Source organism: Vanessa tameamea, chromosome 29 (assembly GCF_037043105.1).
Source record: "Vanessa tameamea isolate UH-Manoa-2023 chromosome 29, ilVanTame1 primary haplotype, whole genome shotgun sequence".
NCBI lineage: Eukaryota > Metazoa > Arthropoda > Insecta > Lepidoptera > Nymphalidae > Vanessa > Vanessa tameamea.
Window position 1 is genome coordinate 2,391,236 of NC_087337.1, and position 18,406 is coordinate 2,409,641.

Below are 18,406 nucleotides of genomic sequence, written 5' to 3' on the forward strand. Positions count from 1 at the left end.
TTTTTAATACTTCTAAACAATAATTAATTTCACATCATTGTAATTATACGACGTTTTTGTATTTGAATTGTAAAGATACAACAATTTAATATAATGTAACGTAATTTAAAATGAAATCGGTAATTGTTACGGTGTCATAGAATTATCTCGGTTCTGACTGACTTGTGGGTTCAGTGACTAGTTTATAAAGACAGGACTAGAACTCCAATCTTTGAACCCAGGAGATTGAAGGATTTTTGCCGAGAAATTCTCAGCAACACTCCTGAGCCTTGGAACGTAGTCATTTCTCCGAAGCCCTAAGCCTATGGCCTAAAATTATTTACTTTCTTATTGATTGCCCAAAATCTATCACGTATCGTCGTGTCGTGTTTCAAGGCAGACCTATCCTTCTAAAATAATAAATTCCACAGAAAATGTCACCATTCTCATCAAATGTCCGTGAGGTCACGGAACAGACGAAAAAAGACGACGAAGAACAGTTCGAAAAGTTGGTTGCACCTCAAGCAGCACCGCGGAAATACGATGTTGTGTATCGTAACCTGGTAACCTTTGGATACGGGCACCTCACAGCTCTGTACGGTATATACCTCGCTTGCACTGTCGCTACGTGGAGCACTCTTATATTTCGTAAGTACGTAATGTCATGATCTAGTACTGTGGCAGATTTACCAGAAGGTTCAGTAGGTCAGGTCGTAGAGCGGTAGATTTGAGGAGGGAATTGTAGGCATAGTTATTTGTTAGGGTTCAATCAAATCAATATCTGTTTATCTGTACACACACTTGTTATAACATGTCGGTGTACGGATATACCGATTTTGATTTAGTTTTTGATTGAAAGTTGATTTGACTTATACGAGAGTGTTCCAGCTATGATAGCAAATCTCTTCAGCCGTTAGGAGACCAGTGACCTTTTTCTAGTCGTTGAAAGATTCAAAATTATTATCCTGTGACTTTAATGATTAACAACAACTTAGTAACATGATGCAGCATCTTTTGGAATCATTAGGACACCTCTCAAGTGATTTCAAAATATATATGTTTCATAGGGATAAGGGGGTAAATCTGTCACTGATTGAATACAGGTTATATCGAGATATTTTTACAATGTTTTTGCGTGTTTCGGCGTGTTTACCACCAAGTTATTTAATATGACTCCTTGCTTTCAGATTTCACGATATTTGTGATAGCCTCTATCGGTGTGACGGCTGGCGCGCATCGGCTCTGGACGCACAGGGCGTATAAGGCGAAGATGCCCTTGCAGATTCTCTTGATGGTGATGAACACGTTCGCATTCCAAAACACTGTGATCGATTGGGTGCGGGACCATCGGATGCATCATAGGTGAGCAAATTTTAAAATAACTACAAAATACTTCATAATGCGAGGTATTGATTCCTAATTCAAAATCAAAATGAAAATATACTTTATTCAAGCAGGCTTTTGCGAGCACTTTTGAATCGTCATTTTACAAACTATATTAAGTGAAGCTACCACCGGTTCGGAGTGTAGATTCTACCGGGAAGAATCGACACTCGGTTACTCTTATTCAACATTTAAAATACAAAGTTATGTTAGTGAAATACAATTATACATAACATATCCTACCTGGAGGTCAACAAGTATTAGCTCCACGCTTTTTTATCATCTAAAAAATCTTGCGTTAAACATATAAGATTTTTTTAATAATGTATTTTTTTACAAATGATTTGAATTTATTGATCGGCAAATTTAAACATAACTATTATATTATTCATTTAATTATAATTAATATTGTATAGCGAGATCTGCGCACTTAGGGAATGAGCAATAATAATTTGATATGGCACTTTTTCGATGTGCTCAATTTGTGTTTATAATTCAACTCGTGTTCAGCGGTCACGGAAAACATCGTGAGGAAACATCCATGTGTCTAAATATCAATGAAACTCTGCCACGTGTGTATTCACCAACCTGCATTGGAGCAGCGTGTTTGAATACGCTCGAAACCATATCCTCGAAAGGAGAAGGTTCCTTAGCTCAGCAGTAAAAGATTTATTGGCTGTTATTATTATTTTATATAAAAAATATGTAGAGTTATCAAGTGTATGAATATGATTTTCTAAAAATTAACAACCGACTCTGGTAAACTCAAAAGTGGTGGTGTCAGCGGATCGTGTCTTTGTAGATATGTGTGTTAGAGTGTTTGTGTGCGTGAATGTTTAATTACCGGTGATATTACGAGGAACTGATTTTTAAATTAATAAAATTAGTTGAACATAGATATTTCTATTAACAATAATACGCAAAACTGAAATTTGGTGCAGGAATTTTGAGGTATTCGAATTAAATACCAAAACCCCACCTTATCTGCTAAAATATTCAAAGTCAAAGGTCATAAGTATTGGATTTTTCTTTCTAAGGACCACCATTCCTGAGATTGCACCATTTAAAACTTCAAAGGTTATAAAATCTAGTCTAGGAAATAAGCCACTATAAGAGAAAATGTACAAAATTTGCTGCTGTTATGTGTTCATAATATTGGGTACTACTACCACAAACTGGACATCTGATTTAAAATCAGTGGATTTTAAATCAAATGTCTCTGTACAAAAATCACTTCGACGCAGAAACACCGAAAAACCCAAAAAAAAAAATGATAAACACAAATTAATCCCACAATGAATCAATACTTGTTGAACCACCAATCCTAGACAAGATTCCATTACAATTCTGTTAAAATTATAACAAATACGATTACAATATTCCAACATTACTATGTTTGTTTAATAACTATCGTAAAACCTGCACCATAAATTTATGACGTTTCATAAAAATTGATGTCACGATCTCTTATGAACAGAGAGATCATTGTACAAGTCCGCACCACACGTTCATATAAATAAAAACACGAGTAGACTAAGGTCATAAGTAACATTATAATTATATGTCATAAACGTAAGGTGTCATGACAAAGTTATTGGAACGAAGAGTGAACTGGCAGAAAACGTCACGTAAGGACACCATACCCCATCAGACGACCTTTCCCTGTTTTTCCTGACTGTATTTTAATTCTATTATTTGAACATATTTTTTAGTATTATATGATTTGTTTATTTATTTCACTATCGGTTATTTAACACATTACGTCCATATATGTAGGGGAAGCAAAGCTAGCGAGCAAGTGGCACCGGTAACCGAGAAGCTATGTGGAAACTGTCATGGTATGGGCATGTTATGTCCTGTTTTGTGGGGCAGTGTATATGGTCCTACATTAGGATCCCAGAAAGCGTTCAAAATGCTTCTGATGCCAAATTAAAAAAAAAATGTTAAGGAACGCTTGTGTGCGTAAGGGTACTATACAATCAGTGAGTTTATGATTGATAGCACACCTTGGGAATGAAACGATCGCCTCCTGGCTATCTCTATTCATATTAAATACATATATATTTAATTAGATTGACAAAAAAAAAAGACCCGCTGAGTTTCTTTCGCCGGTCCTTCTCAGGTCAGGGTGTTTCCTTTTCCGAACCGGTGGTAGTGTTTAATTTGACTATCAATAAGTAAGTGTAATGCTTCTATATTGAATAAAGGAGTTTGAGTTTGAGTTTGAGTATGCGGAATGATGACCATGTTGTGAGGAAGGTCTCGAGCATGGACGTGGATAATAGAGAAACGACAGATGGATTGTGTGAAAGACTATGACTGGAAAAAATGTTACTTTTGAGATGACGTCAGACAGAAGTATGGAAGGTGACGACATGCTGCGCCGATCCAAAATACAAATAGGGCTAAGGGCAGGAGGATGATGATGTAGTTGAAGCAACTTCGTTCTAACTGGGTAACTCACGACACCTAGTTGTAACAATTTTATTTACATAACCGTAAATCATGGCTTCATTTTTTCATGGAAGTTTTGTAGAAAATACATTTGTATCTATAATTCTCTACATACATATAATAAAATTGGCGTGTCTGTTTGTAATATTAAAATAACCGCTTACTAAATGCATATGTATGTATACACGGTACATATACCAAAATAACATTATTTTTAATTTTTGTCGGTCTGTCTGTTTACTCCGCCTCATCTTTGGAACGGCTGGACCGATTTTGACGGGACTTTCATTTGCAGACAGCTGAAGCGATAAGGAGTAACTTAGGCTACAACAATAACTTTTTAAACACCAACGCTCACGAAGTCGGGGGCACAGCTAGTCTACGATAAGATCGAATTGCACTATGTAAATACTTGCACCATGTATGATGAGACGTAGGAGAAGTTTAAATAAAACGTTTTTGCAACGAAGTTAGGAGAAATCGCCACGTAAGGAAAACACGTTATGGCCTTCAAGTGAACGTTCCCACAGTTTTTTTTATGTTGTTGTTTGAACTCACGCGCGTTTTTTAATAACTTCATTGTCATTTTATTATTCTCGAACGTTGTTAATTTATTCCAATGTCTGTGTAATATATATACATATGTATTTATTACATATATACAGGGTTATTGGTAATCCGACGTATTCCCGTTAGGAGGTAATAGGGGTGATTATTTGCGATAATTTTAACAAAAGTGAACCATTTTTGAGTTATAACGTTTTTTAGATTTTTTCAAAATAAGTCAAAAATGTAACTTCAAAAATAAAAAAAAAAAAAAGTATCAATTAAAATCGATTTTTTTCTTCTGATTTATAAAAACGAATAAACACTGGTTATTTGTCAATATTAAAACAATAATTATCGGTCGTCACAAACTGAATTAAAAGCTGTCAAAGTCGCGGGTTCATCTTGTTATCAACTACATGACAACAAAATTACCCGTATAAATCCACTTTCTGAAATGTATGTAAATATTATTCCAACGTAAAAAGAAGCGACAAAAAATGGTATAAAACAACAAATTTAAATTAAAAAAACCGACACACTAATTCAGTAATGTGCAAAATTAATGGAACTAATTAAACGTATTGGTTAGTTAACAATTCGAGTCGTGTTATTTTCAATTTTAATTATTTATTTCGTAACAATTATTTGTCTGTCAAACAGGAAGTAAAATGATGGCGTAATTGTTTAAATTAAAGTAAACGGCCAAATGAACAAAGGGATATTCTCCCTTCTCCAATGCGGGTCGGTGGATTACACACGTGTGGCAGAACTTATTACAAGCACGTGAAGACTCAATCTATGGTCAATCTACTTGGTAGAACTTGTTGCAAGCGCGGGGTACCACACACCTTATCAGATATTCTATCGCCAAACAGCAATACTTCAGTTTGGCTACAGACACGAGGTACATAACATCGCGGTTCCTAAGTGGGTGACGCTTTGGCGTTGTATGGAATGGTTAATATATCTTAGCGCCAATGCTGTGGTGACTATTTATCACCAGGTGGACCATTTGCCAGTCCGCCTGACTTTATAATTGAAAAAAACTGTTAGATGAACGTGTTGTAACTAATGATCCATTAATAAGAAACCACTATTATATTTAACTGCTAACTTTAATATTACTTCGAAGGTTCCGATAACATCTTAAAAACTTTTTTTTTTTCGAATCCACAATCTATGGAAAAGACACTAAACGCCTAGAAAGCATCCAAAAACGTTTTCTGTCATTGTTACGAAAGATAAACGTAAAAGTATTCCTACCTACTGGGATAGGCTAGGGGTTCTCAGTACCCCGAGAATCCCTCTAGGAATTGGGAGGCCCACATAAACGGGCCTACCGTCAGGGCGTCACGGTTGCATGCGAAAGTAAGTGACGCCCACCGAAGAAACGGAGATGGTTCCGATCATTTTTAGTGCGTGGCAAGTCCCCCCTCCCACACTTCATGTGGGGGAAACGCATAATGCGTCTTTCCAGCGTACAAGTCCTAACTAGTTTTTAATTCCTTGTTTTTTTGGACCTGTTATAGATTAAAACAATAGTATGTTACACATTAGGCATTAAAAAATATTTTTTCGTTAGAGTGTATCCTTTGTTGAAGATTTTTAATAAATAAATAAAATATCAGAAGATTTGGACCAATGGTATAGCGTCAATTCAATTTCAAGGTCGTTTATTTTATAAGTCCTGCTGTGATTGGATAAACTATAGATACTATCGAGATAATATTTACTTTCAAGCCTGTCTAGAAAGATACCACCCTTTGGTTTGGTTTGGTTTGAACTACAGGCACAAGGGACATAACACCTTAGTTCTCAAGGGATGGTGGCGCATTGGTGATGTAAGAAATTGTTAATATTTTCTACAAGAAAGGTAATCGCAACAAACTCAGTAATTACTCATCATCTCACCACCACCAAGAGGTGTAAAGTAACAGCCTCTAGATGTGCAACTACTGGTCTAAGGCCATCTCTCGCTTTAAGGAGAAGGTTGGGGCTTATTTCACGCTGCTCCAATGCGGGTTGGTAGATACACATATTTCAGAGCTTCATTGGAATTATACACATGCAGGTCTCCTCACTATATTTCCTTCCATCACTAGAAGCAGATAGTAAAAGAAGCACATGACAGTTACTGAAATTTTACGAGACCGACGCCACATTGATATTCATAATTATATAGCGAATGCATCGTATAATGCACCGCGTTAGATATAGCGCTAGAGATGAATCACAAATTAAACACATGAAAATTCAGTGGTGCTTGCTCGTTGGTTTAAACCCGCAATCATCAGTTAAAATTCAAGCGTTATAAGCCCGCAATCATCGGTTAAAAGTCATACGTTCTAAACCCGCAATCATCGGTTAAAATACACGTGTTCTAAACCCGCAATCATCGGTTAAAATACACGCGTTCTAAACCCGCAATCATCGGTTAAAAGTCACGTGTTCTAAACCCGCAATCATCGGTTAAAAGTCACGCGTTTTAAACCCGCAGTCATCGGTTAAAAGTCACGCGTTTTAAACCCGCAATCATCGGTTAAAAGTCACGCGTTCTAAACCCGCAATCATCGGTTTAAAGTCACGCGTTCTAAACCCGCAATCATCGGTTAAAAGTCATGCGTTCTAAGCCGGCAGTCATCGGTTAAAATACACGCGTTCTAACTCACTGGGCCATCTTGGCTAAGAGGCGTATAGTGAAGTATGTTTGTAATTATAAATGTATATATATTTTTATGTTAAACTGGTGATCAAAATAATATATTCCCTCAGATATAGCGACACGGACGCCGATCCACACAATGCAACGCGGGGTTTCTTCTACTCTCACATCGGTTGGCTTTTAGTGAGGAAGCACGCAGAGGTCAAGAGGCGCGGCAAGACAGTGGACATGTCTGATATTTACGCGAATCCTGTGCTCCGCTTTCAGAGGAAGTGAGTTATTGATATTTAAATCTTTATGGTCTGCTACAAGACCAAATGCCTCAGTGGTTAAAAGGGGGATATATATACTCTATTCCAACCATAACAGGAGAAACATTCCAAACATAACAGGGGTCTACGTAGGCGTGAATAAAAAATGGGGGTCCATCAGATGTTAAAGGGGGTCCACGAAAATTTATCTGCTTTTGATAGTAAAGAGCAAAAATGTAAGCATAGTTTTTGTAAAATATATACTACCTACATTGTTTTAACTAAGCAGATAATATTTTAATAAGGCAAGCGACTGTTACTCGTCCAAACTTGCGTATTCGATATTACGTACAATTTCGTGTACAGACTTGCAAAGCGCTATCCGCACGACAATGCTTAATGCTTGTTCAGACATGAACATGATCACCACTATAAATACTTGATGCCAAAGGCAAACTCATTTATTTGTTTCCGGAATTTCGAAAAAAAGGTGTGAGAAAATTTATATCAGTGTTTGCTAGTGCCGGAGAAAAGTAAGTACCTACCTTTTTTTTGTTATAGTACTTAAGTATTTTGTTTACGTGTATTAGTCGGTTGATCACAACTGCTTGTGATCGTTGTGAACTTAGTAACTTACAGATATTTTAATTGTCCTCTTTCGATTTGAAGACAAACACAGCACGTTATATTCAATTGTTTTTTCACGAGAGAAGTACTACCTCTCTAAAAAGGCCGAATAAGCAATATTGCAGAGCAATTAATTTTGTAATTTTTCTTGCAAATAACTACTAATTTTATAAAACAGTAATTTCACAATCATTTTAAATTGATTTTATCAAAACTATTCATTTTCGGAAAGAGCGAGCGGTGCGCGGGCGACGGGAAAAGGGCGGGACTTGAGCTTCGATGCCAGTTTGTCACGTTTTAACAATGAAGCCGCAGACAAATACACGGAGCGCGTGAACTCATTGATTTGATGAAATTTTAGTTATCGTTTTTATGGACAATTATGGGATTTAGACTTTTATTTTTTCCTACACAAATATGATCAGTATTCGATACTGAGTACACCAATTTTTAATTGTACTATTAAAAATTAGTAAAATATTATGCAACAAAGTTTTGAGCAATGAGTCTATGAAACCATCAAAGCTCGAAGATCATCTAAAAAGATCTCATACTGATAAAATAGGTATAGATTTAAAATATTTTCAAACATTGAAGGAAAAATATGAAAAGAGACCCACCATGCACAGCTTGATCAAATTCAAAGCAGACATTGCGTATTTGACAGATTTGTTTAAAAAAATTAATGATATATTTATTTTTTATTAAACAAGGCGACAGCCTGAATTTAACAAAAACAAAGGGGATAATTTCGGCTTTTCTTGGGAAATTGAAATTTATGAAGCAAAACATTAGTCGGCGCGAATTCTCTCAATTTCCAAACTTGTCGCAGGTAGAATGTATTGATGAGGATATCCATACCTACAGTCAACATTTAAGTGCCCTGCATGATGACTTCAAAACCAGGTTTGAAGATATGCTGACGATGGATATACTACCATGGATCATAAATCCATTTGATGAAATGGACGTGACCAATGTTGTATTACAAGAGGAGCTGCTCGAGCTAAGCACCAATGAGGAGCTGAAGGTGAAATTTAGAAAAGGCTACCAAACATTTGGGCTGCAAGCAGAAATACCCGAAAAATATCCTGGACTGTGGGATATCGCAAGGAAATTTTTAATAGCTTTCCCTCGTCATACCTTGTCGAAAGGGATTTTAGTGCCGTTAAAAACCTCTTAACAAAAAAAAGGAGCAAATTAAACATCACAGAGCGGGGGGATTTACGGTTATTGCTCACAAAAATAAAGCCAAACATTGATCGTTTGCTGACACTCCATCGAATACATCCTTCCCATTAATTAAAATTATGACCTGAACCTATATTACCTTATTAAGTTTTTCTTGTAATTCTATTCTTTTAATAAATAAAGTGTTATAAAATGTACCATTTTTCGTTTTTATTTTACCTATCGGAATATAGGCGACTTTAAGTATGTGATAGAAATGTAGCAACAGGAGGCCACCGAAACCAATAACATTTTGAAAGTGGTCCACGAGAAAAATAAGTTTGGGAACTACTGATATACACTATGGATTTGACAATGGCCTTTTGATCGTCGACGAAACCGTTATCAGAATTTTGGAAGTAAAATTAAAGTGGGAATAAATAGTTTTATAGTGTTGTATTATAAATAAGGATACATTTATTATAAACTCTTAGTAGTGCAAAATATAGCTGACTAATTAGCAAATCGCTTGAAATACGTAGATTGGTAAGATTTGGTTTCGTACTAAGGTTTGTTTATCTTTTTTTCTACTTCCATTGGAATAGGCTATATAGTATATCGGAGTTTCGTGGCATCAAAATCGGAGAAGTATAAAGTACGATTCACGTCAAACGCGCCGTATCAAACCGCGGCGCTTTTTACAAATGGTATGAAAGCTTTCACAAATTTCCGAAACTAGGATTTAAAGTCATGACAACCAGGACTATTTAGTTTAGAAAGAGTACGCAGTAGAGTAAGAAGCCGGAAATAGTATCGTTTAAATTAATTTGTAATAATAATAACAATACTAAAATTATTAGTAGTTTGGTTCCGTACGACCACTCGAAAGCATAGGATTGCAAGTGACACGCGAATTTTAAAATAGGGAATCAGGACAATGCCAAAAACTAGGAGATGTCTTATGAAAACAAATTAGTTGGCAACTCCAATACATGTTAATTTAAAATGTCCACATTTGTATCAAGGAACACTGAGCCGCAATTGTGTTTTGTATACGCGTTCCATGCGGCGCGTTTGATGTTATTCGTACTTTTGATTTTTGATCCTAACTAATATCACAAATGCGACTGGGTTTCCTATTTGTTTGTTTGCTACGCTTTAACTAATAACCTGACTATCATGATTTTTGCATTCACGAGTCACTTATCGAATCTGCCTACCTATTTTAAATAAAATAAAAAACCATTAATATCGATAAAACCCGTCAAATATAATATTATATCTGATGAATTAAATTTCTATTACAGATACGCAATACCCTTCATAGGATCAGTCTGCTTCCTACTGCCAACGATCATCCCGATGTACTTCTTCGGGGAAACACTGGCAACCGCGTGGCACCTAGCGGTCCTACGTTACGTGACGAACCTACACACAACATTCTTAGTGAACAGCGCCGCACACTTATGGGGCAACAAACCATACGACATCAACATAAAACCAGTCCAAAACTTGGCGGTATCATTCGTTGCTTTCGGCGAGGGTTTCCATAACTACCACCACGTATTCCCGTGGGATTACAAGACAGCCGAACTGGGCAACAACGCTTTGAACTTGACGACGTACTTTATTGATTTCTTCGCGTGGCTGGGGTGGGCCTACGACCTCAAGATGGCGTCTGATGACATGATAAGATCGAGGTCGATGAGGACGGGCGACGGCAGCAACGCGTGGGGATTTTAAACGATAAGCAGTATCTAAACATTAATAATTAATTTATCTATTGCTTCCCTTTTCCTCAAGATATTCTATTGACGATAGCGTGTCTACTTGTCCATAAAATGAAATCGGAGACTTTAAAATTACGCGAGAGGGTGTCTATAATAAAATAAATTGACTTGATGTAGCCAAGGGACCTGGACCTGATAATAATCCTGCAAAATTTCTAGTTAATATTGCAAAGGCTATATATTTGCCACTATCAATAACTTATAACAGATCATTTGGAACTGGACAATTTCCTGAAGTTTGGAAAGAAACACGCATTTTCCCTATATATAAGTCTCTTTAATTATTTCTTGCATAGCAGATACGAATATTGTTGCTTAATTTGGTCAGTGTCAAAAATTGCACATTAATAGAGTCGAGAACATACAAAAAAAAGTTCCTTCGTCAACTATCATATAGTTTTAAGATAAATTCAAACTCTTATAATGAAAGATGCAATCTGTTCAATATACAAAATCTGAAAAATAGACGAAAAATATTGTCAATTAAATTTTTATTTCATTTATTCATCAATTATATTGACTGTCCGAAACTTTTATCAAAATTTTACTCAAACGTCCCTCGCGTTAATTCCCGTAATACGAGTCATTTCTTTTATACCAGATTTTTTAGAACGCAAGTAGGATTAAAATATCGCGGTTAACATTGTAATCAAGTAAAATATTTAGACACGTCACGATAGTCGCCCTCGGTTCAATCGAATCGAAAAATAGAGAATTTTATTTGTGGTCAATTCTAATTTTATGGTTTATCGTATTGGTTTTATAAGTTATCACTTATTATATAATAGTTAAAATTTACATACATATACTGTGCCATACGATAGTGCACGGTGAGACTACCTGTAAGCAGTAGAACCTTTGCCGAGATAACTTTGAAATGTAATTTATTTTTTATTTTGGATGTGATTTTGTATCTACTGTTGGTTGTCATAATGAAAATAAAATTAAACTTATAACGAAACAAAATAAACGTTTTTTATTTAAAGTAATATCTTAAATAATGTTCTTTTTTTTATAAATAGGTAAGCGACTGGCAATAAGTCAATATCATGGTCAGTGGTCACCATCGCCGTCAGATAGGTTAGCTATTCTTTAAATCGTCAATGCAAGCAATGCAAAAATTAGTGGCAACTTTAGGAACTGTTTACCGTGATAATGTCACGTCCCTCGGAACCTCACGTCCTTCAGACCGAAACACAGTAGTAAGTTAAGGATTGCTGTTTGGCGGGAGAATATCAGATGAGTACCTGTACCTAATTTAATAATGCTTTATTCATGAAAAGACTTATTCAAATCTTGATCAAAAATAGTGATTTAAAATCATGGCAAGTATGGGTTTTGTTTGAGGTTGAAATGGAAAATAAAAAAGCTCCTAGCCTTTACCTCACGAGGACTGGTCTGGACGAAGTTTGCCAGCCTCGCTGCAGTTTTCAAAGCAACACGAGTATAAAGATTTGTCCGCAAATCGCCTGCTAAGCGACAATACTCGTTGACAATGCGTTGAATTGTGGGTCTTTTGAGGCAGAAAGTGCAGAGACGATACTGACGCACTTCACACAGAAAATCTCTTAGTCATTTACAACTAACACAAGAAATTGACATCGAGAGGCTTCCTGTTGGAATTTGATGCGTCGAAGAAGGAAAAGGCATCAGTGTCGCTACGGCTCTCACCGCGACCGTCGCACAGGTTCACCGTCGCCTCTATACTCTACTCCGACCATAACAGGAGAAAAGCTAAACAAACAACATTTGACAGCAAATTGACGCGATATCATCGGTCGGGGGCTCGATTGATCTGTGATATTCACTACGGATTTCCAAAAAAATTGAGTTTTGAACGTCGACTAAACTGTCATCGGTATTTTGGAAGCAAAATTGGAGGAAGTGTTTAAGTACAACAGTGTTGTATTATAAATACAGGTGTATGAATAATGACTTGTCAGCAGCGCGCAGTGCGCGGTGCGGCTACTAGAGCTAGGCGACAGGCCGCACTCACCGTCGGCGTCGGGGCGCGCGTCGGGCGCGTGCGCGCCGCACGCCAGCAGCAGGCGGCACGCGGCGGCCGAGTCGCGCCGCGCCGCCAGCGACAGCGCGCTCTCGCCGCGCCCGTCGCACGCGTTCACCTTCGCGCCTGCGGCCCGACGAGTAAACGTTATTATTTATTATATAATAGTCAACAAATGTATTACACTTGTTATTTTTAATTATTGCTAATGTGTAATTTATATTTTCAATACATACATTGTGTCATATCAAATATGATAGTGCACGGTGAGACTACCTGTAAGCAGTAGAACTTTTGCCGGGATAATTTTGAATTTTTTTTTTTTTACTTTGATATGATATTGTATCTACTGTACGTTGTCATAATGAAAATAAAATAAAATTCGTACAAGAATCTTCCAGTTTCTGAAACCTTGATCATAATCAGACGACTAATTTGACCCTTTTTTTTTCTCGGTGGAAAAATGCTTTTACGCGTCTCCACGTGAAGTGGTATATGTGGCCCACCAGCGCTGAAGGCGCCGAAATACCCACTAAAAACCAGCGGTCCCCACTCCGTCCTTTCAGGGGGGGCATCACGGGGTCGCTAATTTGGCCGATTTGACTCTAACCTAATTTGACATTGTTCGATCACAACTTATGACGTCAACCAAATGTTCAATTTTTTATTAAGTTATCGAACGTATTTTTTTTTTATTTCAATAAAATTTCTAAACAAACTCAACTTTATTCGACGTTTTTCAGAAAAGTCGACTTCCGTATCGTTGATAGCTGATCTCTATAAGAATCTTATTTAGACATTTTAAATTTGTCAATTTCAAGAGTAACTACTGAGTTTATTGCCGGTGCTTCTCGGTAGAATCTACTTTCCGAACCGGTGGCTTTACGTTTAGTTCAACACTGTAACTCAAAAGTGCTTTATGAACTTACTGTATTAATACTATTGAATAAAGAATATTTAGATTTTGTCAAATCAATATACGTATTTACCCCCTTTAATTAAGCTTACAGCTTGAGTTAGGAGTGGGGACGACACTAGCTCAAGGGTGAGCACTTACATCCCTAGGCCCTTAAACCAGGCGCTATTGACGCTTTAAGAAGGACTTGAGTTAATTACCAAATATTAAAAAGTAACTACTTCCCGTGACTCTGTCTGTCCCTATGTATGCTTAGATCTTCAAAGCTACGCAACGGACTTCGATGCGGTTTTTAAGAATGACTTTTTCTCTTTTTCAAATAATAAGATTTTCAATTATTGAGATTTAAAATTCCATCACAGGACTGGTCGGACACTAATTGCTGTGATGGAACCCGAGCCTGAGTCCAGGCGTTTTTTTTCTAATAAACGATAAGATTTATTAATTTATTTAGTCTCAATAAACCCTAACTTTAAATAGTAAATAGTTTATATATTTCGGTATCTTATTATATGTGCGCATTGAGGGGGGGTACAGTGACACAGAATACCCTGCGCACGGGGCGGGGGGGCGGCGGCTCACCGTGGCGCAGCAGCAGGTCCATGGCGTCGAGGTGCGCGGCGTCGGTGGCCGCGTGCAGCGCCGTCTGCCCCTCCTTGTTCTTCTCGTTCACCCTGGCGCCCTTCCTGATCAGGATCTCCATCACCTACGAGGTTATTAATCATATGCTCATCGATGGTTTCTCCTAAGGGGTTAATCAAAATCAAAATACACCTGATGGTGAGTGAGGCGCTGTAAGAAATATTAATCATTCCCTACGTCACCAATGCGCCACCGACCTTGGGAACTGAGACGTTATGTCCCTTGCGCCCGTGGTTACAACCAGTGGCCCCACGCTAGGCTATAATAACTTTCAAGTATCCTTCCCACCTTATTCTAAACACCACTAATGACAATTTTTTTTACTTGGCCTACCGGGATCTGTGCACAACCAGCACATATATTCTACCACCCACCAGCAATGCTCGGTATTGTTGTTCCGGTTCGAAGGCTGACTGAATCAGAGTGCAGGCACAAGGGACAAGACGTCTTAGCTCCGAAGGTCGATGGCGCATTGGCGATTTAAGGAGTGGTTAACATTTCTTACAGCGCCGTTGTCTATGGTCGGAGGTGACCGGTCCGCGCCGGCGCGTCCGCCTTCCGATAGAGCGCTACCTGCTTCCTCTTGGGGTACACGCTGGCGGCGGCGCAGTGCAGCGGGCGGTCGCCGGAGCCGAGGTGCTGGAAGTTGACCAGCTCGGCGATCCGTTCGTTCGGTATCGGTATCGTTACTTGCTGCGTGCACTGGAGCGCCGAGAGGTCCTGCAGAATATGTGTGCGATTAGAGAAACGTGATGAGCCGAGATGAACCAGCGGTTATGAGCGTATATCTTCACCGATAATTACGGGTTCGAGCCCAGGCAAGCACCACTGAGTTTGCATGTGCTTAATTTGTATTGATTCAGTTATAATTTTTGACTATGGGTTCGATTATTTACCTGAAATAAAAGTTATTATTATTATTAAAACTATTTGCGTTTCAAAAATCGCTAAATAAAGCGTGCGTGAGTTAGTATTAAAACGAGTTCGTATGCGTCACCTGCTGGCCCAACGACGACAGTTGTTTCTTCACCCTCGCCGGCTCGGCCAGCCGACACGCTTCGAGCAAACAATGGCCGCGAAACTCGACTAAAATTTATAAAAATCATATTTAAATATAATAATTGGCAAATTGAACAAATCTCATATTATATAAAAAGAGTTTTTTTTCTTTTTTCTAATTATTGAGAACAAATCTCATATTATATAAAAAGAGTTTTTTTTCTTTTTTCTAATTATTGAGAACAAATCTCATATTATATTAAAATATATATATATATATCCCGCTGAGTTTCTTTCGCCGGTTCTTCTCAGGTCCGAGGTGCTAAATTCCGAACCGGTGGTAGATTTTTGACAATCAATAAGCAAGTGTAAACACTTCTATATTGAATAAAGATTTTTGATTTGATTTGATTGATGTAACGTCTTTCGAATGTATGAATGCCGGCTGCGCTCATGAAAAAGCATGACTCGGTACGTTGCGCCTGATCCGAGCGTGCGAGCGAGAGCGCGGAACGAGCGATAAAGAGGCACGATCGGCCCAAGCGTTGAACCTGTGACGAATCTATCTCTCTTGCTCTCAATCAGCCGATGCGTCCGAGTAGTACGTTTTCAAGTAAAATTATCGTCCGTAAACCGACTTTACAGATAACCAATTTTTGTTGCCCACGTGGCCACCTGATTGTAAGGAGCCATCACTGCTCATAGCTTGAGAAAGTTCAACCATTCCGTACGTCGCCAATGCGCCACCGACCTTGAGAAAGTCCTTACGTCCCTTGTATTTGTTACACTGGCTCACTCTCTCTTCGAACCGGAACAAAAGCCAGACACCAAGTAGAATCGCGCCATTTCAGCAGGAAATCACTCAACTAACTTGTCACCGTTAATTGAAAATGTCAATTTTCGAGAGAAGTAGGGTCACCAAAACAATTCTGAACAGTAATTATCTGTTCAAACCAAATTATAATTTTACTGTATTTTCATTCGGTTAACAATCATTTATCGAGCGTGAATTGTCGTCGCAATCAAAAGTGATTTGCACGTAGCCGAGTACTCACACGACAGCCGTTCTCTCAGCTCGCGAGAGGGCGCCACGTCCAGCGCGGACTTGCCGTGGCAGTTGAGCAGAGTGGGATCCGCACCCTCACTCAGGAGGAGGGAACACACCTGAAAGATATATTTTCTCAATAATATTCATAGGTGGCAGACAGAGTGGGCCACCTGATAAATGGTCACCACTGTGCATATTCCGTACATCATCAATGCGCCCCCGACCGTGACCGTTGACTCGACATTCAAACTAGAACACAAAGGCACTAAATATTGGTCTTTGGCTTTACAATAGTATGTGACGAGGAGGTACCCAGACGGGCTTGCACGAACCGTAATCAAATTAAAGCAATATTTTGAAACACGAATCCCTTATTTACCATCTTAAGCGAGACATGTAAAACTAATATAAGAAAAGTACTTGTAAATAAAATATTTCTATGTATATATGTATCTAAATAAAATATGTCTATGTATTTCTTATAAAATGATACAAATAATCTCCAACAGAATCAGGGTTTCTGGAAGAGATCTCTTGTTAGAGATAAGTTATCCTTTGTACACGTCTTTTGTCTATGTAATTGTCTATATATTTGTTGGTACATAGATAAATAAATTAAAAAAAAATTTTGATTATAATATTCCCCAATTTAGGGAAATAATAGCTCCAATTCCAGTATACTTTTTCATTTTATTTTAATTAAGATAATTTGAAAAGACTAAATGATTTGCCGTCCTTTTTAAATGCACGCGAGTGAAAGAGATAGCTATATATATTGCGTATAACATAACTAGAACGTGTCATTTTCATTTCACGATTTATTTTTGCATTATACAAGACAATTTATTATACACACTGGATACAAGGGGTAACTTAATTATACACATTTTGTATTCATTATACGATCTCGCAGCCCTGATATGAGTTTTCGGTCCTACTGACCTCCAAGCGGGCCTTGCTGGCGGCTTCGTGTAGGGGAGTGAAGGCCCACAGGTCCGTCGCGTTCACGTCCGCGCCCGCACGCACCAACAGCTCCGTCACCTCGTAGTGGCCGTACGAACACGCGTTGTGCAGCGGGACCAGCCCTCTGGGGGGGGGAGAACGAAGGATGAGTACGTGATGTATTATTTATTAGAAAATCAAACTAAAATATAATCAAATCAACTTGAAAACGAATTACAATTAATTAAATATTTCAGTATAATTGTAGTCACCGACAGTTTCCAAAAGCGTAAGCAAAGTTAATGATCTAACTAAATGTCGGTTACACTTCGACCCATCGTCTAAAAAGACCGAGGACCGTTCGCTAAATTTCTTTTCTTACCTACCTCTAATTATGTCAACTTACAAGCTGTGTCCGCGAATTCGTGCGCGTTTGAATTTAACAAAAAAAGTTATCGTTGGAGCCCAAGCTACTCCTCATTATAAGAGCTGTCTGTCAGAGCGGCGCACCCCTTGTCCTTGGCGTGCACGTCGGCGCCGCGCTGCAGCAGCAGGCGCACGGCGCGCGCGCGGTTGTAGCCCGCCGCCAGGTGCAGCGCCGTGGAGCGCCGCCCGTCGCTCGCGTGCACGTTCACGTTGAGCGGCGTCAGCAGCCCCGCCAGCCGGTCGTCCGCGCCCGAGCGCGCCGCCTCCAGCACGTCCGCGGCGCAGTACTCGCCTGCGGGTGTCCCATTACTGGTCTTTTACATCGCGCTAACGTTTCTTACAAATTCTTTACATAGAATGAGACGTGAGTTTAATGAATCCGAATGAATCCAGGAGTAGGTATGGGCAATATCCGATTGTGTCACGTCTGTTGTGAAGTCTTCCACGACCACAAGAGAAGGCGTCGCACAGGGTCGATTTTGGCTTCCTTCTTATTCCTAATATATATTTAAGACAACCCGTATCTTGTGTGATATTTTCATACTTGTAAAGCATACGTCCTT

The 18,406-nt window shown here is 38.5% G+C and overlaps 2 protein-coding genes across 3 annotated transcripts in view; one reads left to right on the top strand and one right to left on the bottom strand.

Annotated features, from left to right (window-relative positions):
* Positions 1–18,406, bottom strand: part of LOC113395275 (poly [ADP-ribose] polymerase tankyrase) — a 48,376-nt gene that overhangs the window by 25,044 nt on the left and 4,926 nt on the right. The window contains exons 4-10 of the mRNA XM_026632847.2: positions 17,928–18,135; positions 17,418–17,562; positions 16,483–16,591; positions 15,426–15,514; positions 15,002–15,148; positions 14,369–14,492; positions 12,862–12,996 (exon numbers count right to left, since the gene is read on the bottom strand). Coding sequence (XP_026488632.2) covers positions 12,862–12,996; positions 14,369–14,492; positions 15,002–15,148; positions 15,426–15,514; positions 16,483–16,591; positions 17,418–17,562; positions 17,928–18,135 — 957 coding nt within the window. The remainder of the gene's footprint in view (positions 1–12,861; positions 12,997–14,368; positions 14,493–15,001; positions 15,149–15,425; positions 15,515–16,482; positions 16,592–17,417; positions 17,563–17,927; positions 18,136–18,406) is intronic.
* On the top strand, positions 395–10,864 carry LOC113395281 (acyl-CoA Delta(11) desaturase-like). 2 transcript variants are annotated; one of them, XM_026632854.2, is made up of 4 exons: positions 395–627; positions 1,167–1,341; positions 7,138–7,299; positions 10,383–10,864. In XM_026632854.2, exons 1-4 carry the CDS (start codon positions 414–416, stop codon positions 10,816–10,818), a joined length of 987 nt encoding a protein of 328 aa, XP_026488639.2. In that variant the 5' UTR covers positions 395–413; the 3' UTR covers positions 10,819–10,864. The 2 variants fall into 2 exon arrangements, with proteins under 2 accessions (XP_026488639.2, XP_064075994.1); XM_064219924.1 differs by having other exon boundaries at positions 579–631.

Coding starts and splice junctions, on each gene's coding strand:
- LOC113395281 (XM_026632854.2), top strand. CDS start 414: ATGTCACCATTCTCATCAAATGTCCGTGAGGTCACGGAACAGACGAAA. Junction 1,342..7,137: donor GACCATCGGATGCATCATAG/GTGAGCAAATTT, acceptor ATATTCCCTCAG/ATATAGCGACACGGACGCCG. Junction 7,300..10,382: donor GTGCTCCGCTTTCAGAGGAA/GTGAGTTATTGA, acceptor TTTCTATTACAG/ATACGCAATACCCTTCATAG.